General features: G+C 41.9%; 2 protein-coding genes across 2 annotated transcripts in view; both read left to right on the top strand.

Moving 5' to 3' along the window:
- Positions 1-4,847, top strand: part of rbm24a (RNA binding motif protein 24a) — an 11,824-nt gene extending 6,977 nt beyond the window's left edge. The window contains exon 4 of the mRNA XM_005917449.2: positions 1,750-4,847. Within this exon, the coding sequence (XP_005917511.1) occupies positions 1,750-2,107 (358 nt within the window). The 3' untranslated portion in view covers positions 2,108-4,847. The remainder of the gene's footprint in view (positions 1-1,749) is intronic.
- Positions 4,848-7,745: 2,898 nt separating this feature from the next.
- cap2 (cyclase associated actin cytoskeleton regulatory protein 2) lies at positions 7,746-27,037 on the top strand. The gene is made up of 13 exons (XM_005917451.3): positions 7,746-8,039; positions 12,219-12,340; positions 12,421-12,521; positions 14,014-14,091; positions 19,396-19,539; positions 20,119-20,204; positions 20,590-20,695; positions 24,878-25,073; positions 25,182-25,348; positions 25,558-25,681; positions 25,774-25,856; positions 26,023-26,166; positions 26,260-27,037. The coding sequence occupies exons 2-13, from the start codon at positions 12,229-12,231 to the stop codon at positions 26,341-26,343; spliced, it is 1,425 nt and encodes a 474-aa protein (XP_005917513.1). The 5' UTR covers positions 7,746-8,039; positions 12,219-12,228; the 3' UTR covers positions 26,344-27,037.
- The last annotated feature ends 56 nt before the right edge of the window (positions 27,038-27,093 follow it).

The following is a 27,093-nucleotide window of genomic DNA, read 5'->3' as shown; positions in this document are numbered from 1 at the left end:
GTGAGCGTGTTAGACCAGCAAATACTTGCACAATTGAGCAGTCGAGCAGTGGGCGAATCTTCCACGCCTGTCATATGACGTTTTTCCTCTCTGTTGATAATTCAGTGATTTCACACGAGATAACAGCCTGTAAACATCTCTCTGCACCACTGCTGCTATATTTTTTTTTATTAGGCCAGTAAAATATCTAAAGCCTTACTGAGCCCACTGAGTTTCTTTAGTGCCACTTTCAAAGTGAGTTTTTCGAATCACATGATACTGAAAATGCTGCTTCAGAAGGTTTTCTAATTAGTTTAACTCTGAAAAAAACAAAGAATCTTTTCAGGATAGAAATTTTCTTACCGGACTTCAAAAATGCTCTTATGTGGGTATCTTTAGCAACAGCAACACCATCCCTTCACATTTCCACCCCTTTGCTTTTCACGTCTTTTTTCAGTTGAGTGATTGTGCTGTGCCCTCGTCATGGTTGTTGCTTTTGTGAAATGTTTTTTTCCTATATATCCTCCTCTCTGACACTTTGCTCTTTATGTTCTCTCCTGTTTTTCCTGGTCCACTGTTTTCGGTTGAGATGTGGATTGGATTTGGATAATGGAGTGCTCACAATAGGGTTGCCACGATAGATCCCACTTTTTTTTTTTAACTTTCTGATTGTTTTCTCTCTCAATCCAGACGATAAAGTGACCACCTGATATCCACTGATTGTGCAGATTTTTCCTCAACAGATTTAACAGCAATCATTATTTAAAGTTAGATGCGTGGCTGTTACTGGAATTCTGTTTTCTCACTTTGTTTGAGTTCAATTCGAGGAGAGGGGATATCAAAAAAGCAACATTTCTTATTTTTGCTTCTTACTAAAAAAGTTGATTTTTCACTTCTCTCGTTCAGAATGGTGTAGATTATAAAAACTCCCTTCCTGCTTGCTGTGCAGCTGAGTTTCCAGACCTTATAGAGACTAGGGGCTGGGATAAGGCTATGTCATGGAGGGCAGAATGTGCTCATTGTTCAGAATTGTTTATTTAATCGAAACATCCCTCTCAGTGCAGAGCCTAGTCCCAGCTCCCCCCACAGCCTCCGTGGCTCATTGTCCCGACACAGAGGGGGAAATGGCCAGCAGCGTCCCTTTTTAAAACTGTCCAGCTGTCAAAGTGGCAGTGACATTTTCACAAAGCTTCCCTGGGCTCATCTACTCTGTTCACACACACACACCCCACCCTCTGCCACTGTAAGCCACCCGAACCCCGCTGCCCCTGCTCTCCCTCCAGCAGGCAGGGGACAGCACCAGAGTTAATGTACAAATTGACCATCAGATGAGCTGCAAGGCTACAAATCTCAATCCTCTTCTTTCTCTTTTGTCTTCACAACGCAAACTCAAACATGCCCCTCATGCTCTGCCTCATAGAGAAGATGATGTCAGTACTTCATCCAGATGTAATCATACAAAAGTTGTTTTTTTTTTATTAAGAAGGGAAACAAAGAAAAAAAAAGTCTGGGTGTTGAAAGATTTTCTCACGTTCTAGTCTTCTTTTCTAGTCAAACTTTTTCTATTTTGGCAACCCTATATTGTTCTAATCCTTACTAGCAGGCATTTTCTTGCTCTTCTTGACTGGTGAACTGGACTGGGTCTGGGTGGTGGGAGGGCGCTTGGCCGCAGTGTGGTGGAGTTGGGTTTTTGGGGGGTTGGGTCTTACTGTCTTTTTAATGTTTGGCACTGAATCAAACAACTGTCACATCTGTGTGTTTCTCCCACAGCATCCCGGCCCACTATGTGTATCCTCAGGCCTTCGTTCAGCCTAGTGTGGTCATCCCTCATGTGCAGCCTGCAGCCGCTGCGCCTCCCACTGCCTCATCCCCCTACATCGACTACACCGGAGCCGCCTATGCACAGTATTCTGCTGCAGCAGCCAACGCTGCCGCCGCTGCCGCCGCCGCTTACGAGCAATACCCTTACACCGCCTCCCCAGCGGCCACAGGCTACGTGGCCACTGCCGGATATGGCTATGCTGTCCAGCAACCTTTGGCCACCGCTGCCCCGGGCTCAGCCGCTGCTGCAGCCGCAGCCTTTGGCCAGTACCAGCCTCAGCAATTGCAAGCTGACCGCATGCAATAGCAGGTCCTGCAAGTGCTGGACATGCAGAGCAAGGAGGAGGCCCACCCCAGCTACAGCTGATCTGTTAAAAAAAAAAGAAAAAAAAGAGGGAGTGGCGTTAAGGGTGTGGCGTGTCAACAGCTCAAAAGCAGAGTTGCTTTAAAAAGGTGATGATGATGATGGTGATGGTGATGATGGTGAGGTGGGAACTTTTTACAGTAACTTTTCAACTTGCTGTGCTTCAACCAAAAAAATGAAAAAACAGAAAATGAAAAAAAGCCGCAGGACAAATAATGAAAATGGTTTTCTATTCTTATTATCATTATTGTTGTTGTTGTTGTTATTACCATGATTATTATTATCATTACTATTATCATTGTAGTACAGTACTTATTTTTAGAGATCCAGGAACTAATCCCTGTGGTTGGTATAGGTCCTATTGCTGTCTTTAACGTTAGTTTTTAGGAAAATACTCCTTTTTCCCCTCTTGTTAGGTTATTTAATGCCCTCATAACATTTATATTTATTATTTGTTATTATTAAACACTGAGGGCTCTGCTTGTTCTTTTTGTCTTTTCAAGTGCATTTTTGGAAGTTGATATTTTCTGATAATCAGGGAAATGGAACGGTTTCCACTGTGTTAGCTATTATTTTGTGTGACTCGCCGTGTCACAAACATTTGAAGAACTACCTTATTATCTTCCTGATGCTGAATGTCCCTTTTTTTTAAAACTCTGTGTCTCTCAACCTCTTGACCTATGCAAAGCAAACAAATCACCATGAGACAAAGAAACAAAGAAAAGAAACTGAAAATGTCATCAACTCTGACTTGACTCTTGGACTGAAAAAAAGGGGGGACTTGGCAAATAAAACAAAGGCACTGACAAAAGGAGAGAGACTGAAAAATGGCTTTGGACAATGAGAAACACTAAATCTGTTGCTTTTCCACGTTTCGCTCATATGTAAACTGACACATACATCCAGAGCTGCACACATAGCAGTCAAAGACAAAGGCAAGCGCAGTCGTGCTTCTCTCTGGCTCTGCTTTTGAGAGAAGCAGAAAGAGGGAGAGCAGCAGCAGCTGCTGGGGGGTTGGACAGAGCCAGCTCCAGCGCCACACAGACGGATCACTCTGGAAAGAACGCTTCACTTGTGCTCGTTTGTTGAGTTGTCACATTTTAATCCCCGGCCGAGCCCTTTGGGAACCAACTTTAACCCCCACCCCCACCCCACTCGACTCGTCCTCCACCCCGGTCATTCAGCACTGCCCCCGTCAGCATTTCCACCTCTGTGCTGCTGTAGTCAGGTACGCACTCACAAACACTTTCACCAAAGCCACCCCGACAACTGGCCTGCCTCATGTCTGTCAAGAACACCAGGTGGGGTGGGAGGATGTGGGTTTCCTCTTTGACGTCGTGTTGGTCTCTCTTAAATGTGCCTTACATTTTTACTGCTATTTAAGAGAGAAAAAAACTTAAAAAAAAAAAAAGAGAGAGATAAATCTACTATTTAAGATATTTATTTTTGAGGGTTGACTATGTTGACACTCTGAGAGTAGAGACTTAGTGGCGGTACTGTATTAATAATATGATGTACTCATCTCAAGGCATATATAAGTTATTGATTAGTTTTATTATCATTATTATCATTATTATTATTAATAATAACATAATCAACCAAAATGTTGATATAGGAGTTATTTAAAAATGTGCACTGTACTTCTATTTTTTATCTTTTTTGATTCTTCGGAACATGACATTAAATATCAGCTTCATGCCTTTTTGTATGGAAGAACTTTATTTAAATGCAGGTCTCCTTGCATGCAGACAGTACTCTGCCTCTTCTATGTTTAGAGAAGAGGAAAAACTAATCTTTTTTGTTCTTTTTGGTAAAAAGAAGCAAAAAAAAGCTGCTTTTCTCTACTAGAATGTATAGCTGTTGTCGAGGTTTCAGTAGCTGTGCTCTTTTTTTGCTTCATATTCATCAGATGGGCAATTTTACACTGTTGGGAATTTTTATACTTGAACTCTTTCTTACAAGGGAAATAAAATAAACAACAAAAAAAAGTTTAATGAAGCTTTTCATTGTCACTGGATGAGGGCATGTAAAGTGTTATTATTAAATGCAAAGGTCCTGTTGATATTAAAACCTTTACTTCAGAATATCAACTTAATTTTCTCAAATTGGAATAAAATGTTCGATATTTAAAAAGGCTGCTTGTCTTTTGTTTACAGAAACACATACTGTGGTTACTGGTCTTTCTCCACAAATACACCTCAGTCTACTGTTAACAGATTTCTGCTTTGATATGTATGAAAATCCAGAGTTGGTTATAAACAAAAGAATATGATTGGCGTGCATGCCGGGGGGAGTGGTCAGGGAGTGTGACTACAGGCTGCTTAGTAAACAATGAAACCGTCAATAAGTAAAATGCTAATGCTAATGCAAATTTGCTATCATTTAAGTGTGATAGGAAATAAATGTACACTTTTTAAATAATGGTGCTGAACAGCTACCCCTGTTCTACAGTGTGATTTGACAAGACATAAACCTATTAACTTCTCTATTAACTTCTCATTACTGATGAAGATTGACAACAGTTGGTAGTTTCTCTTTGCCAGAAACAAAAGAATTTGTTTGACAGTGCTCACTGGACCCAGGGCAATACTCTATGTGAAAGACCCCAGTTTGGGTTCAAACCAGTAACTCTCTTTCTGGGAGCTTAAGCTGCCCAATAACCCTTTAGCCTGAACCATGAAATAATTGCCACAGAATTCTATTTTTTGAAAATGGATTGTTTATTTATCCTTTTGACAAATAAAATAAAAATAATTCAATATTAATTACATTAGATATTATATATATTATATTTTAGTATTGATTGTATTTTATTTAGCATGTAATTGTATTGTAATCTATTTCTTAAAAATGAAATATACAATTTATTTTGGTTTATGGGCCCCTTTTCCATTAGTACCTACTTGGAACGACTCAGACCTGCTCAACACAGCTTTCCGGGGCGATCGTGGCTCAAGAGTTGGTAGTTCATCTTGTAATTGGAAGGTTGCCGGTTCGAGCCCCGGCTCCAACAGTCTCGGTCGTTGTGTCCTTGGGCAAGACACGTCACCTGTTGCCTACAGGTGAAGTGGTCAGAGTCCGGCAGCTTCGCCTCTGTCAGTTCGCCCCAGGGCAGCTGTGGCTTACCATCACCAGTGTGTGAATGGGTGTATGACTGAATGTAGTGTAAAGCGCTTTGGGGTCCTTAGCGACTAAGTAAAAGCTCAATACAAATACAGACCCCACTGTCGCCAAGTGCTTGCTAATAGGGGTCATTGGATTATTGGGGTTTCCTCTGTATTATTGTAGGGTCTTTACAATATAAAGCACCTTGAGGTGACTGTTGTTGTGATTTTCGTGCTATATAAATAAAACTGAATTAAATTAAGATGGGTTAGTGAAGAGCACCCTTGTCAAACTAAATAGAAGCAGCTGTGTCCATGTCCAAACCAAGAAGGTCTTTCAAATGAGGCCACTGCCATGAAAGGTTATGAAATGAAAACAAAGTTGACCATGGATATTTAAAAAAAACAAAACCCTGTTATAAACATAAGAATAACAAAATTATATTTTTTAACAAGTTTTCATAATTTCTGAAATGATTGTGAAAAATTGTGTTTATTTATGTTTGAACATAAATATGTGACTCTGTAAGTCTGAGTGTGCGTGGTCCCACATGAAACACGTTATGAAACACTGGAGTTAGTCACGCCCAGATTGAGTAACCATGGATACTAATCAAGTCGAGGCCTATCAATGATTAATCCCTGCTCTAATCAATAAGTCATGTTAAGAAGAGTTAGCTGCTCGCTTTCTGACGTCTTTCATTCTACTCAGAGGAGCATTTTGGTCGCCACTGAAACATGAAACTGGGTCACATTGCTGTGAGTGTTGACCGTGACACAGCATGGACGCAGCAAGGCCTTATGGGTAAAATCAGTAGCACCTGACATCATGCCGTAACAAGATTAAAGCTGTTACTTTATTAAAAAAGGATGATCCACAGCTGCAACCCTCCTCTAGCTGGAGTTTGAAATGGCCTCAGAGTTTAGGTTGACAGAAGGGACTGCTCTGTGAAAACAGATGGAGGTTTTATGTCTTGCGGGTAGAGGTGCTCCTTAAAGTGTTGATGCTTTCTTATTAGAAACTTTAAGACAACTTGTTAAAAATACCTACACTGGGGAAAAAAACTAAAGAAAGAGTCACAGAAGGAGTGGCAAGCTTTCAAACGATTAAAGAAATCTGTAGTTTTTGCTTGTAGAGAATGTTGTGTAGTCTGGCTCGTATATCCCCTTTTTACTCAGTTTGAGCTTTCAGAGCACTTTCTCCTACAAGTTTCATTCACCCAATCACACACAATCAAACAGGGCTTGTATTTATACCTAAGCACTTTTTAAAATAAGATTCATGCTCACATATTCACACTCCGATGGATACACAGGGAACAACTAAGTGTTCAGGATCTGGACCTGCTTCTAACTTATGCCCTGGATAACTCTGAAGACTCAGTGTTGTTGCACATTCTCAAGATTGTTTATTAATCTTTTTAAATTATTTGTCTGTGTCTAAAGCTTCCTGTGCTGTTTTGTTTATATTAGTCTAAACTTTGTGTGAAGTGGCTAACTTCACCACCAACAATATTCAGCAGTGCTGAAATTGTAGCTTTTGAGAATTACCTCAGAACATGTCAGCTAGCTTACTGGAAACTTCTAACTACACTCAGCCTCACTGATTCCTAGATGCTACACCACACTGTTACCATACTGTTTATAAAAGATGGCTGTAGATGGGCATTCATTAGAAAAGTCCCATTATGAAACCTCAAGCTGTGCATTTACATGGCCCCTGCCTTGTTGTTTTGAAATTTGTGGTGTGCAAGGTGCAGATGACAAGGTAAGCCTGTCCGAAACCATACTTGGCTTTATCCTCTTGTCCTCTATTACTATAATGCTGACTCTCATTTACAAGTAAACCCCTGCTGTCAGTTAGAGAGAATGCAGATTTGAAACACTTCTACTCTGGCTTTGCTTTTCAGACCTGAGGCGTCAAGGAAGGAAGTTCACCACCATCAGGCTTTCTTTGCATTAGCTGGCTCAATGGGTATCACTGAAACGCTGAACAGGACCTGCTCTTGATTAGGAAATGCGCTTGTTGTAAGTTGCCATGGTGATTTAACCAGGTAAAAAGATAGGCACTTTCATGACACAGAAACTCTGACTTTGTGCCCATCTTTTATATACAGTCTATGACTGCAACAGACCGGCGTATGTCTGCTATTCTTGGACCTCAGTGGGGTTAAAAATAGGGTTTGGTGTCTGTTTACCTTGGGGAACTGAGGGAGTATTTACGTTAAAAGTAGAAAACTAAAGGGCAGCTTTAAACCTTTAACTGATTTTGGAGTTATTGTTGTGACGTGTATTCGTTTAGGGATTTAAAATGTTGAAAATTTGCAGTCTTAAATTTTAAAGGTCAGCGAAGGGGTAAAACTTCATTTCATTCCCATGCACTATGAATATGATGATGATGACTGCCCAGCTTGTAAAAGGCCATTCCCTCAAAAGAGCCCCATGCCGGCATCGCCACAGCACCAATCACTTGTCTATTTTTAGCAGAGCTCTCCGAGGCTGCCATGTTGTCTGCGAGGCAAACGTCTCTCCCCCGGAGCAGAGAGGCACTGAGTCACGGTCCTGGTCTCTGCAGCTGTGCGGCTCTCAGGTTCAACGTGTTGCTTAATTAGGACATCCCGGAAGAGGAGCCGGTGCAGCGCGCAGCTGAGTGACGGGGCAGGGGAGCAGGAGGGGACCGCAAGACAGCAGCGAACTGCCACGAATCCGTCCCGGCGTAATCACACCCCTAAAGATCCGGACAGAAATTTACCGCGGACCAGACCAGGGAGGTAAGATGCTTTTAGAGGATGTACTGATGATTTTTTTTAACCAGTGTCAAGTTCAGTTCGTTTCAGTGTGGGGCGGAGGGATGGAGCCCCGGGGTGGGGGTGCGCATCCCTACGCAATAATAATGTCCAGACAAATTGATCCCGTGCAGCCTGCTTTCGTATGTTATGGCAGGGCATGTGAGAGCACTGTTTGTCACCTCCTTTATCTCGATCGCTGCGGGGAGTAACATTATTGCGGCGCGGAATATGAAGCATCAGACTGAAGGACGGGTGAAGTCCTGTGAGCCGGTGCCATGTCATGTTTTATTATGGAGTGATGGTGTCTTCTCGTGTTTACACAGAGAGGGTTCATTTTGCAGCTGTGATAAACCAGTGTGAGTTTAAACAGCCCAGTAATTTTTTAGGATCACATATGCTGTGCCCCAGAAACAACAGGGCGCTAATACGGCAACTAAACCTTTAAACCGACTTGGACAAGACTCATATGCTTTCATATTTTAAATTGATTCAGCTTTTTCTCAAAGATCTATCAGCACACTCCCAGCCTCTGAGTTACATATCTCTTTATTAACCTCATATAGATAATCCAAATTATTATTACATAAATAGTAATATTCTTAATCATAACAGCCAAACCTTTCACCATCAACTCCCACTGATCACATCACAGCTTCCCACATCAGTAGGTGGATGAAGAGTTGCAGCAGATGAACAATCAAAGTGTCTCCGAGTGCAGGACCCAGGCCCACAGTGGAATATCTTACAGTAGGCCCATAACAGCAGGAGCCAGACTGCTTCCCAATATAGCCACAAAGATCAGATACCAGGCCGGGGGGTTCAGGAGGCACATGCAGAGTCAGGGTGAAGTCCCTAAAATCTTTCCACTGCATGTGCTGCTGGTTTTGCTGTGGAGTGTTTGTGTTGCTGGCCAACCCGACACCTGCTGACACTTAACTGCCCATAAACTAAACACTCCACATTTTGCACATTTGGACCTCTTTTAATGCTTCACAGGCTGATTCTATCACCTTATAATCACATATCACTCAGTATAGGCAGTATATAGTCCATTCATTCTTTTTTTTTCTTATCTGTTGTTTTCATGCATCATTTGGCATTTGTAGTTTGTGTATTCTTTGCTTTGTTTGTATTTTCACAAGTCTGCTACTATAACAACATATTTTTCTCTCCAGGATAAATAAAGTTAACTGTCTTTATGTCTATTATTAAGGAGACTGAGGTAACGGCTATTTGTTGGAAATTACAGACACGTTAAAAACAGTACTGCCACATTTTCATGCCACAGAGATGTATCTCTGATACAGCCAGCAGGCTTAACCCCGAGGCTTCCTCCCATTAGGTCTTTGTGTTAGACTGAATGCATTCCAGTAAGTCCATATGAAAAGCCTAAAAGAGCATCATTGGCCATGTCTTTGCATTGCCATGGAGAATTTGGACAAGTGACAATAAAATCAGAACAGAGGCTGAGTGTCTTTGCTTCAGTCTTCATAGGCAAAATTTGAGGTTGTTGACAAGCGAGACAGTGATGAAGTGTTTTGGATTTGAAATAGTACAGTAGTTGATTTTTTTGCACTCTACTGAATTTAAATTTGAACTTTTTGCTCTATCCTCAAACCCAGACAAACCCAGTCAAACCCAGGCATTATGTATTATAATAATCGTTCTATCTTTGAGTTATGTCAGTATTTAAAGATTATTTTTGCTGGAACCATCACATTTGACTTGGCTCTGAAGATCAACTTCAATTGTTTCAGCTCTAATAAAATCACATCTACTTTTATGGCAAAAGATTTTCAAATCTAAACATACAGTCGTTATGGTGTGTTCACAGAGTACAAGCAACAGGTATCAAGTCTACCAGATGAAATATAAAAGCAGGTGTTACAAAACTTTCTGGGGCCAGAGACTTTTTAAAGGAAAGACTTATTTTTAAGAAATCGCTCATATCACTAATCCTCATATCCTCATGCAACAGTCTGATCTGTGTCACAAATCGCCGTGCTCACCAGCCTACGAGTCTGGCTAATATCCGAAGCTGTAAGAATGGTTCCCTTCCCAATGAGAGGAGTGATCTTATGATAGATCGAAGTGATGATATGACATGCTTGTTTTGCTGAGTTAAACGGTCTATATATGATCCCCTGTATATATAATAAAAACACAATTTCATGAGCTATGGTGCATTTTGCAGAGCCACTCGGGAGATCTGCAGACCTCACTGGATAAAGGGTGACAGGTCTGCACACTAGCTGACAATTTGCAAATATTGTGTATTTTTTATTTGTATTTTTTTGATTAATGTTTAATATAAAGTTTTGTTTTGCAATCCCACTTGGATCAGACCCTCGAGACCAGAAGTTGGTACCAAAGTACAAACTGATAAGAATATTTTCGACTCATTGCTCAAACTTTAAGTGTCCTGCTTCAGAGAACACAAACGCTTGTTGCAAACCGAGACTCTGCTCTCCAGGTTTCTGGTCTTGCCTAAGAGCTGCTGTGACCCACAGAGCAGAAATAACCTCTGAGTCCTGAAACAGGAATTTGGCACTGCTGGGAGATTTCTCCAGAGAGATTCGATGACGCCCATCAGGACATGTTTGCTGCTCACAGGACATAATTAGTAGACATAATTTACAAAGATTACAGACAGCGAATGCTATTCAGCCAACATAGCTGCCATATTATTGGAGAGTGTTTCCGAGCGTTTCTGTAGATCGTTTTTGTAAAGCAAACAGAGCCGTCTATAACTCACACCCCTGGATTGCGTGTTGGACACCCAGGTAAATAGCAGGTGTCAGATTAGGAAGCATGTGTTACCTAGCAGTGGTTTGCGTAAACATGCAGCGGGTGGCTGGATTGAGTTCCTCCTCTGTTGACTAATATATGTTGGAAACAGGCCTGCATCGCTTCATAGTGAGACATATGGCTGGTCAGTGTGACAAAGTGGTCTGTGGAGTATTCTCGAATGTATTTCAGCGGTGCTCAGTTACTGTTTGTTTACCTCTGTCCAACAGCCAGAAACATGTGAATTTATGCAAATATGTTTCTACACTTTAAGTTTCCATAGACTAAAACAGAAAGCAGGTCTTCCCGTTGTATATATCTTGTCCTTCTGGGGTTGATGTTGATCGTTACAGAGCAAAAACGTCCAATATCGATACATCAGTCCATATTTTATGCAAAATATAGACATTCATAAAGGAAAAGGGAAATATTCTCAGTTCCTGCATCTTCAAAAAATCATGGTCTACATGGTCTGTGCTCAAGAGTGAGGCTGGTGTAGGTGCATCATTAGCTACCATGCACAGAAGTCAGCAGGGAAAAAGGCTACTGTCATATCCTTAAAACAGAGCCATGCATGAAACAGAGACAATATCAGACAACAGCATCTTACTTGGACGAGGACCTGAGATGGTTTGAACAAGTGTAGAGGAGGGATAGTGGATGTGCTGGACAAAGGATGCTGAACACGGAGCTGCCAGGAAGGAGGAAAAAACCAAGGCTGCAGAGAAGATTCATGGATGTAGTGAGAAGGACATGCAGATGGTTGGATGTGACAGAGGAGGATGCTAAGTATAGGGTGAGATGGAGGCAGATGATCTGCTGTGGAGAACCCTAGGGGGAGCAGCTGAAAGAAGAAGTTGCGCGACGATAGATGAGCTTTTAGAGATGACCTTTTATTCATTTATTTGCACACGCTATAACAAAAAGACAAAAAAAAAGGACAAAATTATTACACAAAAAAGAAAGATTCAAATTACTAAAGCGCCCAAAGATAAGCAAATAACCATAAATAAACTGTATATTTAATCAAAGAATCCACTTCATTGTTTGACTTTTCTCTCAGTCTGGCATCAGTATCTGCCTTTCTTCATCCCGATTAGGTGACACTTTGAAATTGTTCTGACCCAGGCTGTGACTGTGGCAGTGAGCCAGACACCTCATACAGTGACATTATTTATACAAGGCGTGCTGCACATAGCTAAATTTAGTGTTGATGAAAATCAGGAGCAGCACAGTGAGAAGGTTGAATAGTGACAAACATCACCAAATAAAACAAAAAGAATGATTATAAATGAATTGCAATGATTTCAGCTGTCATCATGTGACAGCAGCAGCGGCCATGAGTAAGAATCCGTAGCTGCTCTTGTTTTCCAGGTTTGTCTTCATGGAAGGATTAATGCAGCGCCTGGAGCGAGCTGTGACTCGCCTCGAGCAGATGTCAGCGCAGGCGTCCAGCGGGATGGCCAACGGGGACTGTGTCAACGGCATTGATGGAGGCAAGTCTGTTAAACTTGCATTTGGAGGATTCAATTAAGACAAGCAAGCAAGTTAGCAGGATTTCACTGTATTTTTCCAGGTCTGTCTCAGTGCGTGGAGGCCTTCGACGTGCTGATGAGTGGCCCGGTGTCAGACTACCTGAACAACAGCCGCGCCATAGGGAGCGAGGTGGAGAAGCATGTAAGGCTTCACCCACTAAAATCTAAAGTCTCACATATGCTACCCTACGAATATAAAATCACTTGTAGGCACTGTCCATGCATCAGCTGCTGCAGACAGATGTTTCTGCAGCTGCTGCTGCAGCAGTCTTCTCTTACAATGTAGCAGGTCTCTCATTCTGCTGTTTGTCAAACCGATCATGATTTAAAGGGGCATTCCCTAAACCTCATACTGAATTCAGCTCATGCTTTATAAGGAGCATATATTTATCCTCAGAGTGTCAGCGGGGCTTTTTAAGCCTCTTGCTCTTGTTAAAGAACATTATTTTTTCATTAACATGGCTTTGGGAAAGCTTTGTTGTGAAGTAGTTCACAAAAAAATACTATAACATTTGAAAGGTTAGCTTTATACTTTGGGACATGTTTAGTTTCTTGCTTGCTTCTCAAGCCAAGACACTCATCAAGACATTTAACGCTGTATAATTAAGATGACGTATTTGGTTTTTGCCATAAAGATGTGAGACCGTTGTCTGTTGTTTGGCTTTCCCTAACAAAAGATCAGACTGTTCGTAAATGAGCGTCTAATTTTGTGCCTGATATATTTATCTATAAACTAAGCTGTGCAAAGGAAGAAGAGCTCTCTGCAAAGGGAGCACTGCTGAAAAGAGGAGAGCCACCACAGATTTTCATTCTCTGCCAACCTTTATCTCATTGGACACACATTTATAAACACAGGATTGTCCCACTCTAGATTCCACTTAGATAGGCAAAGCTGTATGGGAGGTCCGTGGTCCCAAAGAAGGCAGACAACATGTCCGTGTGTGTGTGTGTTTCCTGTCCTTAACAAAGCCAAGGATGGGAGTATGATTGATCTTTGACCTTACATTCATTTATCAAACTGTTAGTGGAGGACCTTTTCCTATTTGGTAATGACCTCTACTCCCCGTAGGACCAGGACGTGTTTTATGGTATGCCAGTTGGCAATAATAGCTGTGTTACGTCCTTGGAATGAATCCAGAACAACAAAAAGCCTCCAAAACAGACGTGTAAAGGTACTCAGCAATGCCTGAATTTCCTCTGTGCCTTGAAAGATGGTTTCCATCTCTGTGTCCCATCACTGAACACGATGGAGGGTGTGTGTGTGTGTGTGTGTGTGTGAGAGAGAGAGAGAGAGAGAGAGAGAGAGCCAGAGGTAGTTTCTTCAAGTTTGTAAAGCTCCTTTTATGGAAAAAGCCTCCCCGGTGGTTCCCTTGGCCTGCAAATGGACCTCTCACACACACACAGAGGACACGGTTGGCTGGGAATAACCCAAACTAAGCGATTGAGAGTGTGTGTTTGTGTGTGTGTATATAAGTTAGACATAGTCATTAGAGTGTTTGCCTGGATTTCTGCAGGGACTGCTCAGATTGTTCATGTTTTCTGCATGGTGAACAATCTGTGAAGACAAGCACTCATCAAGTATAACATAATGTATTATGAGATCAGTCCTAACATTTACACTTTGTGACTGACAGGCAGAGATGGTGATGAACGCCTTACAGACTCAGAGAGCTTTCATCAAGATGGCTGCCACACACCAGGAACCAGCGCAGGTACGACAGGAGGACATTAAAAGGGAAACCTGCACTGATGATGTCACAGTGTAACCTCAGAAGCTGTGGAATGGTTTTTGGGGGGTTGTTTTGTTTTGGGGGTTTTTTATGGGCACTGGGTAATCATAATATAATTTGTCTTATATAAAGATCTCATTAAACTTGTAAAACACAACTGAAAACATGAGCTAAAATGAACTGGCTTATGGAGTCGGGACATATTATGCATCATTATTAATCGTATGTCACCGATTTCAATCTTTCACAAAACAGTACGATTTTATTTATAAAGCACCAAAAATAACAACAACAGTCACCTCAAAGTGCTTTATATGGTTAGGTAAGGACAATACAATAGTGCAGTGTTTTCTGTCTGATCAGCTGTTAAATAATATTTGATGAACTACAACAAAAACTACAAGTGTGGTTATGCACCCTGATTATTTAATAGCATATGGCATCTGTCCTTTTTATTCGTTCACAGGTTGCAGCCGGTCTGGTTTAACTCTGTCAGCTTGTTTAAAACTAAAATAATCCCACAGAGGTGATTTTATTTTATTTTTTCCGAGAAGCTCTTACACGACAATCACCTAAGGACAGGAGACTGAAGCTAGAATTTACACGAGCTCACAAACGTTGGGCCGTAGAAGTGTAGCCTGGTCTGATGAGTCTCATTTTCTGTTGTGACAGCCAGATGGTAGAGTCAGGATTTGGCATAAATAACATGAAAGCATGGATCCATCCCGCCTTGTATCAACAGTTGGGGCAGCTGGTGGTGTATTGGTGTGGGGGATACTTTTCTGGCACACTTTTGGACCTCTTAGTACCAACTGAACATCATATAAACATGTCTGTGTGGGTTGTAGACATCCAGATCTTGGTAGTCTAAGGAGCTTGGAAAGAAAGTGACTGGACTTCTTTAAGCTTGAGATGTTTCATGTCTCATCTGAGAAGCTTCTTCAGTTCTAAGACCAAATGTTGGAGAGTCCCATGTGTTTAAACCTTAGTGGGGATTGTCCCTTAAGAGGGTCATTGACTTACATTATTAATGATTTGCCTCATAACATGAGGCAAGGTGGAAAAAAGGCAGTTCTGAAGGGAAGGCCAACCACGTACTAGCGAGGTGTACCTAATGAAATGGACAATGATATATGGTGGAAAGCTGTCCACATACAAAAGGTAGGTTAGACAATCAGGAAGTAGGGAAGACAGGGGAAAACAAGGCATCATTACAGGGAAAGACAAAAACAAAGAAGATGAACAAGGAAAAGTCATTTCTATAAAAAATCAGGAGGCCAAAGAAAGAGGATGGCAAAGACAGGAAAACCCCAGGAACTCAAAACAGAAACCAAAACTAAATAATATCGCAACAAGTACCACTCAACATCACAAAAAGATGGCTCCATGAAACCTAACCTGATATGACAGAGCAGTTCAGTGCTGTTGTCTTAGCAACGTATATCAGGTTTATTGGCCATCGTGTTGTTAGAGAAACACCAGTCATGGCCTCCCTGCCATCATTATTTTTCACTGTATCCTCTTTATTGTCTTTAGAGCCTGTCCGAATGTGACACAAACAGTGTTACCATGTGACTGGATTCCATGACTGCGATTGGCTGTTTGTGTTTCAGCTCCCAGCTGAGCCACACAAAACCTGCTGAAGCGTGGTGCAGCTCTCATGACTTTAACGGCCAAATTGCATCAAATTACAGCAGCAGCCTAACAGAGAGATGAGCTGGGCCTCAGTCCTCTGTAACGGTCTGACCCATGTGTTTCCCAGCAGGCCCGTCTGTTCACAGAGGGATTACTCTGCTCTTTGACCAAGAAAATGCTAATACAACACATTCCCAACATGTTCACGTATAGAGAGCAGAGGGGTGGGAGAGATGTCTGTGTCTGTGTGTGAGAGAATGATATCATCCCGTTGGCCTTCTGCTTGTGTTGTATGTGTGTGTGTGTGTGTGTGTTACAGGGTCCACAGAGCCCACCAGGAAGTGATTACTCCCGATCTGTCAGGTCATTGGTTGAGAGGCTGTGAAACGAGCATTCAGAGATAGTCAGAAATGCAAACAAGGAAAGAGTGAGAGAGAGAGGGGGACTAACCCAGGAGAGGGGTGGGCTGATAGAGAGGAGAGACACATTCAGCATCACAACGAAACTCAAAACAAAACACGGAAAACGGGGAAATGGTGGCTCAAGAGCTGCTACCAACGCCCTGATCCAACCACATAATGGCCAATGAAAGCTTCTTTCATTGTCTTTTTGAATGTGCAGCATGAGCAAAAACTTCACACCCTCATGTTGTAACCCAGTTAAAACCGAGAGCAATAAAACATAAATTAAAACTGAGTTAGGTAAAACCGCACACCTTTGGGGTCTGTTTTTACAGACAGGCGTTCAGGTTTCACAAGAAAAGCTGGTAAAATTTGGAACCTAAAGACCTGAAGCTTGCATGAAAACTGTAATGTAGTTTTCAAATGTTCAGATGTTAATCTGCATTCATATCATGCAGGATGAATAGGAATAAAAAGACACTTCTGTTTATAACCTTTAAAACAGGTTGAACAGCAGATATTGTTCAATAGAACATGCCCTCCCTGGTTTAACTGTCATAGATGCCAGTTTAGGTTTGAATTTATAAGCCTGATTTAAGCTTTCTACCTTAGCATGAAACGGTTTCCTTTGCACAGTCCTAAAAACCTTTCAGTGCACAACCAAACACCAAAAACAAAAATACTCCCCCAAGTACAAAACTCTCTTCAGAAATCTCTCACAGCTTTCCGCAGTCAGGTCTATATCTGTAGCTCTCAGCACAGATAGAGAAAAGTGTGTAACTCTGGGCAGTGCCCCTTTTCTATCCACACGCATACACACACACACACACTGACATGCGCACACACATATCTCCAAAACTTCTGGCCTTCCTCCACAGCGCAGCTCTGTTGTGCTCTCTGACTTTTTATGGGCATGTTCTATATTTGAGCCTGTTGTTGGTGTGTGTGTGTGTGTGTGTGTGTGTGTGTGTGTGTGTTGTGTGTGTTTGTGTGTGTGTGTGTGTGTGTGTGTGTGTGTGTGTGTGTGTGTGTGTGTGTGTGTCAGTTAGAGTCGAGTGTTAGACAAAGAGAGAAAGAGTCAGAGAAAGTAGGCATCTCACTCTTTCAATGCCCTCATCCATAGCCACAGGTATGTGTGTGTGTGTGTGTGTGTGTGTGTGTGTGTGTGTGTGTGTGTGTACTGCTGGTCCCGGCAGTTCACACATGGTTTTCTGCCTTTGATGCAGCGCTTGTGTAGGAAGTCAAGTCCTGTGCTGTTATAACGCACTGAGCTCAGCCAAACACATGATGTGAGCTGACGTTTTTTATCCTTTTTGCCGGATTGTTCTCGGCACTGAAAGAAGCAAAAAGCTCAAAAATCTGATAGATGGCAATAATGATTCAGTACACTCAGCTGAGCTTGTCAATAACTCTTTTGTCAGTGTGTTGATAGCTCAACAGTAAACAACAAAAGTGGAAATGAATCAATTAGCTGCTCTAATACATCTCGCCAGCACGTGAACCTTCCTACAGCTGGGATGTGAGTGCAGGCGCTTCTTTTTTGCAGAAACTTCTCCAGGCTTTGTAAAAGTTTGCAGTTCTTCAGCTGGTAAACGACTAACGTGTACGGCAAGTCATTCTCTCTCACCCCTCTGTGTCCGGGAATTCTCAGAGCGAACTGTTTGCATGCAAACGAACCAACGAAGACTGACTCTGTGCCACTTCCTTCTGAAGCGGCCACAGTGAAGTCATCAAAGGGAGGTGTGCAGGAACCAGAAGGTGGAAAACAGGCCAGAAAACTAGTGCATCCACATGCAAACAAACACAGAAAACTGGGAAATGTGACTGTAGAGGCAGAGGACAAAAAACAGCAAATGACACATCTGCATGGCAAGGACCATGACACTGGGTTGGGGGTGTGATACACTTCGGACAGGTCATCATTAAATATGTGATCATATAACACAACAGTTTTAACACTCTTAAAGAGGCTGTCCTTATGAACATATACATAAACATATTTTTTACTCCCTAAGATCCTGCTTACTTATATGGGTGCATTACAGTTGGATTTTTCTGCACGTTATACTCTGCTCGTCACAGACTTATTGCACCTCATGCATCCCGAACAAGAGCTCAGATCTCAGCAGGGTAAAGTCAGATGTTTTTCCTCATAAATTTGTATTAAATGAGTAATTGCTCGCCTTTAAATACTGGCAATAGAGATAACAGATTAGTAATGGAAGGAATTACTACAGGGAAAGGTAATGGAAAAAGTTACGCCTTAGGGAGGCAAACTTCACCCCTCAAATCTTGCTTGCTACCTTAAATTTGTCCTACATGCTCACTCTTAAGCACGGCCTATTTGCTGCAGTAAAGAGGTGATGTATTGCTTCAAAGACAGCCATTAGGTGGACTTAGAGGGAATAAAAGCAGCTGGAGGAGCAGAGAAAGGGGCGTCTGTCTGTGCTTATGAAGATCATGTGCGTCTGATCAGGGGAAGAATTTGTTGGGAAATAAAGTTTAGTGCTGTTTTTGTTGCTCTCCTGCTCTCAAACATAAAACTACTAAACCTGATGCACATGAATAGATTTTCATTTCAAGCATCACCTCTTGCTCACGTCTAGGTGATGCATGTATCAGGAGCACCGCTGCAGCTTAACCGATCACTGCCAGCTCCTCCTGATTGTTCATCAGCTTCCTCCTGTCACAGCTCATTAGCTCCATATGTTCTACATTACACTCATTTCACAGCAGATCAGAACATGTAAGCAAGTAGCAGCTATTTGCCAGTGAAACGCTGTGTTCCTGTACTTCTGTGAGCGCGGGTGCATGTGTAATTGATAAACTGTAAACATTGGAGAAACGGTATGCCTTACAAGGCCACAGGGATCTCCCCATGAACTGAGGAATGTTTTCAGGCTCGGAGCAATGGGGAGGGGAGCTGAGAACTATGAGACGAGCTATACCGTAACTGAGATCTGGATGTTCCAGTGGAAAAAAGGCCCGTGCTAATCAAATCAGACCGTCTCCTGCAGCCCAGTTTAGGAATTGCTGGATGGTGCCGAAGTGGGCATGGAAATATAGCTCAGATTCTAAAAGAGGGGCTAAGGAGGTGGCTAAAATATACTAGCGAGTAAGATTTTACAGGCATCAGTGTTTCTTAAACAAATAAGAGAATTTGATGTTTATAGGGTTCAGATTATAATGACCCTTCTCTTTTACACCCATCTCCTGTCCTCTTCCTAATTTCTCCCTCCTGCTCTTGCAGACAGAGCTCCAGGACCTCTTGAAGCCAATTTCAGATCACATCCAGGAGATTCAGAGCTTCAGAGAAAGAAACCGTGGCAGCAGCCTCTTCAACCACCTTTCAGCCGTCAGCGAGAGCATCCCCGCACTGGGCTGGGTGGCCGTGGTAAGGATGAGCACACATGAACGTGCACATGATGCTGTGTAAAGATTGGCATGTCTGATAAAACCTATTTAAGCCACAATACAAGAAAGAAAGCATATCAACTGTCTGAACAGAAAGCTATTAGCCCTTTTTGAATTTGATGGTCCTCGGGAGCAAGTATTCAACCTTTATGAGTAGAGTGTGTGTAATAACCAGCTGATGGTAAATGACGCTGATGTTAGCTTAAACCCGTCAGACAAAAGCAAACACGAAGTTAAGCCAACTTTTCAATCATCTGCATAAACAACCTTTCATGCAGATAAATAACTAAAAGTAAGACCTTATTTTTCTTCCTACAACATGGACTTTTTCTGTTTTCCATCAGTACAAACATTTCTTCTGACTTGAGTCGAAGATCATTTTAAGATCAAAGATCACCATCTCCAGTGCTTGAATACAAGTCTTTGAAGCTGCTTCTGGTCTGTGCAGGTTACTGGCAGGACGCCGCTTTTCGCCACTTATGAAACGTGCTGAACTTAAGATGTTCAGAGAAGTGTTTATGTCACAGCTTTCAGGAGATTTTATCTCTCTCCATCTCAGAGTCAGAAGCCTGGTCCATATGTAAAGGAGATGAACGATGCTGCCACCTTCTACACCAACAGAGTGCTTAAGGACTACAAGGAAACGTAAATATAGCTCATTTTTCATCTTCTCTAGATATTTGAAACATTACAGCTGATTTATTTATTCCATAAATGACAATTCATGCAAACCATGAAAGTGACTGTGTTAAACAAATCAGGTAGAGAGATGACAGGAGCCTAGAATGCAAAAGTAGATGAAAATTAGAAAGGTAGCATGGCGAATGCAGACTAACGGTGTTCAACAATAAAGCAGATTTTTTATTTATTTCACAAATTGTTAAAACATTTCTGTATCAATTTAACCTGCAAAACGCTGCATCGTGAGTTTCTTGCTCCGCTCACCTGCTCAGGTCCATCCTCATCCACATGCCTCAGCTTCCTTCATATATAATTTTTTATTTGACCGTTATATGTTTGTCTCTCCCAGAGACAGACGCCATGTGGACTGGGTGCGCTCCTACCTGTTGATCTGGACTGAGATGCAGGCGTTCATCAAACAGCACCACACGACAGGTCTGGTGTGGAGCAAGAGTGTGAGTACACAAGCGAGGTGCCACGTATGGATTCAAAAGGCTTTTTTTGCCTTTGTTAGTACAATATTGTGCTGTTTTATGTTATACTCACCACCTTCTCATACCTGAGCCTGAATCACTCCTGTTACTAGTGCTTTATAATGTCAGCTGTGTTTTCGTTTGGTTTCTGTTCGCACGGCTTGATCGTTTTATATCTGCTCAAAATAACTTCTACCATTTTTAGTTATGGAGCAGTCAGTTACATAAACCACTGCAGGGAGCATGAATGAATGAATGAGCTTCTCCTCAGTGGCCGCTCACCGCATTTCTCTGTGAAGCTTTCAAAGACCTCTGTCCCTCCCACACACACTCACACACACACCCCGTTAATGTCTACTCAAGGACTAGCCTTTGCTAGATCTCAGAGATTACAGTGATCTGAAACCAAATCTTTTTCCCTTATCAGTTAGAAGAGTTTTTCCTCTTGATTTGATTACAGAAAGAAACAACAAAACTAAAGCTTCACTTTCCTTATTAACTGAATTGTTGATCCGAGGGGAAAGATGCCTGTTCACTCTTGCTCTGAGCCGCAAGTGAGGATCAATAATGCTGTCATATTTGTAACTATGAGGTTGCTGCCAGGAGATGGTCGGGAGATCTGAGCTTAGCATGAAGAATGTTAACAAAGTGAAACAGCTGGCCTGGATAGTGTCATTCATAGTTTAATTTTAAACTCAAATAAAATAAACCATTTTCATTACTGAGCTTTAAAGGTGCTGTGGAGATATGGTCATCATGGACACCCTTTTTACAAGGTGGAATGATTGTACAGCATATTTAATACCTTTAACAAAACAAGAAGCAGATGCACAAGTATACCTTCATTTCAGATTTTATCTAATTCATAAAGGCTCAAGTAAATACACACACGGCCACTAATATTTGGTTAAATGTCCCTTAGCAAGTTGCACCTCTACCGGACGCTTTTGGCACCCATCAATAATTTTCTGGTATAAATCTGGCCGGATATTTGACCACACTTTATGGAAGAAAGATAATGTTAGAGTTCATTTAGTTGGTTTCCTGGCGTAGACCCGGCTTTGAAGTGCAGTCCACACAGGCTGAGGTCGGGGTTTTGGTAAGGCCATTCAAGAATCTTTGTCTCGCCTGACCACCGTCTCGCTTTTCCATGTGGGCAGCTGCAAATTTCAGTCGAGGTTAAAAGTGTCGATTTAGTAGCAATGGCTTCTGTCTTGGTCTGCACCCTCTCAGTCCATGACAATGAAAAACTGGTTTCACTGTGGACAGTGATGCTGGTCTTCCAGCAGATTCCAGTTTCCAGACTTGAGCCTTGGTGGTTTCTGGTGACTCCTAACCAGTTTCCTCTTATCTGAAGGTGACAGTTTGGGTCTTCCTCCTGACACCGCCAAAGTGATGGCCCATTTCAATAACTTGTATTTAAGTACAGTTGTTTGAACTGATAAATCCTGCAGTTGTTTAGAAATGACTCCAAGAAACTTGCTTAAATCCACAATTCTCCTTCTTAGTCTTCACTGAGTTCCTTGGACTTTCCCGTTGTTCTGAGTATTGGTCAGTCCAGTGAGTGCTTTTAAACTAATCCTTTTATACTGGCAAAGAGAAACTACAATGTAGTCGATCATGATCACTAATGAGAAGTTAGCAGGCCTTGTGAAGTTAAAAAAGTTAAAAGATTTAATGTGTGTTTTCTTATTTTTTAAAGTCATTAAAGATGTATGCAGTACACTCATTCGACACTGGAAAAAGAACAGTTCGAAGAAGTCATTCGTGCCCTTGATGAGTGGATGTAAACTTCTGACCACAACTGTACCTTTTGGCATTCAGGGCAGCTGCTTCCTTCTGTTTGCACTCTAAGTTAAGAGATCTTCTGCTCTCAGCAGGGAATCAAATAAGCCCCAAATGGTTCACTTTTTCCTTTATTGCAACATGAAACGATGAAAACCTATGCTCAGCTAAAACTAATGCTCAACAACTGTGCTCACATGTGTACTGTCTGCATGCAGAAACTTGAGAGCCTGCGGCGGCTGTGTGTGTCAGCTGCTGGCCCTGCTGTCAGACAGCAGAGCTGCTGCATGTGCGAGAGACACAGAGTGTGTGTGCGCAAACAAGGACCGGAGTGTGTGGTACCAACAGGTGGTCCTCACGATTTACTTGAATGGAGGTTTTCTTTACAGAAGTTGCCCCGACAAAGAGCCTGTGTACACACACAGCCTGTGCCGTAACCTAAACTGCAGGGCTGGTCCCTCTTCACCGATGCAACGCGTCATCTGCTGCTCAGACGGCGCTTTAGTGACGGGCCTATCCACAGGCTGACATATGGACCCATGCAAACGGTCACATTAAACTAGACACAGGGTAAAAAAAACAAAAGAACTTAAAACGTTAAAGCAAGTCCGATTCTGAGTAGTCAACATCACACTTTTAACACTTCAAATATTTTTTCCAGTTGTCCCTCGGGGGCTTGTAGTTAACATGATTCTAGTTATCACTGTTTAAATGGTTGAACTGACAGTTGTTTTATTTATTTCAGCTGATTATTTCTCGTATAAAATCTTTGAAATCGATAAAAATAGTAATTTCTGCTTCATAAATCTCAGAGTGAAGCCTTCAAACCTTCAAGCAAGGAGTTCTTCATGTCAGAAACAGGAAACAATAGATGTCAACTATCTAATAGATTGTTGATTGCTTAAGCTGTAGTTTAAAACAGCAGAAATTAAGAAGATTTTAAGTGAAGCTAATTATATTAACACAAGGAGCCACCTTTTTTTCCCCACCTAAATCCTTTTTGTACACAAAAACCCACAAATACACACACAAAGAAGTGTTCAGTAGATAGTTTTACAGCCATGCATGAATGTGTGCGTGCACACATCTGCTGGTTCTAATCCAGAGGCATGCAGTGAGCTGTTTAGTGTAACAGGTCTACATTGTTCAGCAGTGATATTCACAACACATGTTACTCGTGTCAAAGGTCAAGTCTGAGCACTCAGAGGCACGTTTGGTGACAATTTAACCCTGTGGTAGGTGTGTGGGTCTGTCTGTGTCAGCTGTGCTAGATCTTCAAAAAGCAGATATGTGTGTGTGTGTGTGTGTGTGTGTGTGTGTGTGTGTGTGTGTGTGTGTGTGTGTGTGTGAGTACCCTTCTCTTCCTTACACATCAGAGCTACTTAAAGAACCTTTTTCTTCATAATTTAAATTCTGATGTTATAAAAAATCTGTAATGAACAAAATTTGGGGGAAAAAACATCTTGATTTTTCTTTTCTGGCACAACAGTGCATCCATCTTCTTACGCTTATCCAATTCAGGGTCGCGAGGGGCGAGCTGTGGTCTATCCCAGCTGTCGTAGGCCGAGAGCCGTGTACGTCCTGGACAGGTGGCCGGTCTATCCCGGGGTTACGTTTGAGAAACAGTGCAGTCGTAAAATTTGGGCCATTTTAATGTGAAGCTGTCTGTTTTTCACCCATCAAGTAGGAAAACTCCTGTTTGATCCTGGGAGGAGAGAGGTCACTCTCAGCTGACATTCATCTTAATCATTTTTCATATTTCATCAGTTTGTTTTATCTTTTTTTTCTTAGTCGTTATTGTTTTGTTTCTTGTTGCATTGCTTTCTTTTTTTTATTGTTTAAACTTGTTTGTTTAGTTGTTTTGTTCTTGTCAGTTTAATTTTAAAGGGAAAGCTCACAAACCAAAGATGCTGTGTTTCACTGTATTAGAAAAGCTTACTTTAGTTTAAAATAGTATCCAAATTCATTCAAATAAAAAAAATTAGGTAAAGATTTTGTTCAGATTAACTTGTTCAGTATTCGTGCACAACACTTAGCTTAAGTAGTACAACCAACACACAGGATGAGTCATGTGAACTGAAGGCAACGTGAGTGAGATCTGCTTAAATTGAAGTTACTAAATTTAAGTGTTTTAACTTTCTTAAAACTCAAACAGTTCACATAAAAATGTGATTGTGTTGCTTTGTGTTTTTTACATTACTCACATCAAGTGTCAGAGGACCAGGGTCTGCGAGCACTGCAGAGTTGTACAATTTAAGTACACTTTAAATGAAATAAACAGGCAGACCTCAGATTCAGAGCCTGAGTCAAATTAAAATATTTTAGTAAATACACTTTAATTATTTTTAAAATATTTTATTTCCTTCCAACATCTCTCAGGGCCCCATCGCTCCTGCTTCTCTCTTTGATTCGCCCCCAGCCCCGAATGCACCCTGTCCACCTCCACCACCTCCTCCACCCCCTGGCCCTCCTCCGGTGTTCACCGATGACGACGCCAAGCCTCAGGCGGACGCCGCCGTAGCCCAGCACTCCGCGCTATTTGCCCAACTCAACCAGGGCATGGACATCACTAAAGGTGCATCCACGAGCAACGCAGAAGAGCTGAGCGACAGTTTCCACCTTAATTTAATTTAAGCTTATATTTTTAAACTCATAATGTTATCCTCACACTTTCAATCTGTAGGTCTGAAGCATGTGTCAGATGACCAGAAGACCCACAAGAACCCCAATCTGCGTTCTCAACAACCAACAACAGCCAAAGGCAAGAACGCGGGGCCTGTGGCTTCACCCACTACACCTGCCCAGAAAAGACCCCCTCTGCTGGAGCTGGAGGGGAAGAAATGGAGGGTGGTACGTGCGATGTGTGAATCCTATTTTGAGGATCATTTGTATTTAATTAAACCCACAACGGGAGCTGAAATGAAGGGCACTTTGGAAAATTTCAATGACAATTTAATTTGCACCTACCCAGCTCTCATTTATATCGTAGAAACAAACCCAATCCAGGTGTCCTGGTAGACCGGCTGCTAATCTAGATTTTTGAATCCTTATTGTTGCAGGAAAACTTTGAGCAGAAGCACGACCTGGTGATCGAGGAGACGGAGCTTAAACAGGTGGCGTACGTCTTCAGTTGTAATAACTCCACCCTGCAGATTAAGGGCAAAATAAACTCCATCATCATTGGTAAGCTGCCTAAAAGCAAAATCATGAGTTTGAGCACAGATTTCATAACGTGGGATTATAATCTTCATCTGGTTTGTTTTCATCCCGTCTAGACAACTGTAAGAAGCTGGGTGTGGTTTTTGAGAACGTTGTTGGGATCGTGGAGATCATTAACTGCAAATCGATTCAGTTGCAGGTGAACACATTTTTATTTTGACACAGAATTAAGTGATGTGCCGAGTGTCTCGTAGGTCCGCTTTCATTTTCTTAAAACTGTTCAGAATTTTACACCCAAAGTGTAAAATAACATCTCACAGTGCCCAAAAAAAGCCTGTCAGTAAGTGAGGCATGTCTTTCTGCAGGTTTTGGGAACAGTTCCCACCATTTCCATCAACAAGACCGAGGGCTGCCAGGTCTACCTGAGTAAGGACTCCGTCAGCTGTGACATTGTCAGTGCCAAGAGCTCTGAGATGAACATCATGATACCTGAAGGAGAGGACGATTACGTGAGTAACCGAGATAAAGGCTGAGCTAATTCTCTCCGTGTGTGCAGCTGTTCTTACACTTACTTTGTTTTTGTTTTCCTTTTTTTTAAACAGAGGGAGTTCCCAGTGCCGGAGCAGTTCAAGACTGTGTGGAATGGAGCCAAACTGGTGACAGAACCCACGGAGATCGCAGGCTGACTTTGTCGTCCATAGAACACAAATATATTTCCGTCCTCCTGATGTTATCCCTCAGACATACAGTGCTGTGAAAAGTACTTTCCCCCTTCATAACTTTTTTTGTATAGTTGTCACATGTTTTTAGATAATGAAACTTTAATCAAGTTTTAAAATTAGATATATTGTTCTCTGCTGACCAAACAGAACACAAAGGCTCATCTCGTGCCAAAAATCATCCTGGTGGCCCCTGAGACTTTTGAGCAAATATTCTGTGGGCTGACAGGACAAAAGCTGAACTTTCTAGAAAGATTGAGCCATTTAAACTAACACAGCATTTCATAAAGAGAAGATCATACCAAAAGTAAAACGTGGTGGCAGTGGTTGCTTTGCAGCTTCGGGACCTGAATGACTTCTGGGCGACTCTGCTCTCTACCAGAAAATGTTGACGGAGAATCTTCGGCCATCAACGGTGCTCAGGAAACTCAAGGACATTTGGCTTAGTCAGTAGGACAATGATCCAAAATACATCAGGAAGTCCACCTCTGAATGGCTCAAAAACCAAAAACAAATAGAAGGTTTTGGAGTAGTCCAGTCAAAGTCTGAACTTAAATCAGACTGAGATGCTGTGGCACGACCTTTAACACATTGGAGAGTCTTCAATGTGGCTGAATTAAAAGAATTCTGCAAAGATGAGTTGTCCAAAATCCCTCCACAATGATATGAAACACTCATTGCCAGTTATCGCAGTTCTTGCTATCAAGCGTGGCACAA

The sequence above is a fragment of the Haplochromis burtoni genome, unplaced genomic scaffold (assembly GCF_018398535.1).
Source record: "Haplochromis burtoni strain Fernald_Lab_line unplaced genomic scaffold, NCSU_Asbu1 Contig_25, whole genome shotgun sequence".
Taxonomy (NCBI): domain Eukaryota; kingdom Metazoa; phylum Chordata; class Actinopteri; order Cichliformes; family Cichlidae; genus Haplochromis; species Haplochromis burtoni.
The sequence above is the reverse complement of the archived record's forward strand: the minus strand, read 5'-3'. Positions and strand labels throughout refer to the sequence as shown.

What these genes read in the sequence shown, in the direction of transcription:
- cap2 (XM_005917451.3), top strand. Translation starts at nt 12,229, where the DNA reads ATGGAAGGATTAATGCAGCGCCTGGAGCGAGCTGTGACTCGCCTCGAG. An exon ending in GTCTGGTGTGGAGCAAGAGT is followed by an intron (nt 20,696 to 24,877) that starts GTGAGTACACAA and finishes AACATCTCTCAG; the next exon opens with GGCCCCATCGCTCCTGCTTC. An exon ending in GCAAATCGATTCAGTTGCAG is followed by an intron (nt 25,857 to 26,022) that starts GTGAACACATTT and finishes GTCTTTCTGCAG; the next exon opens with GTTTTGGGAACAGTTCCCAC.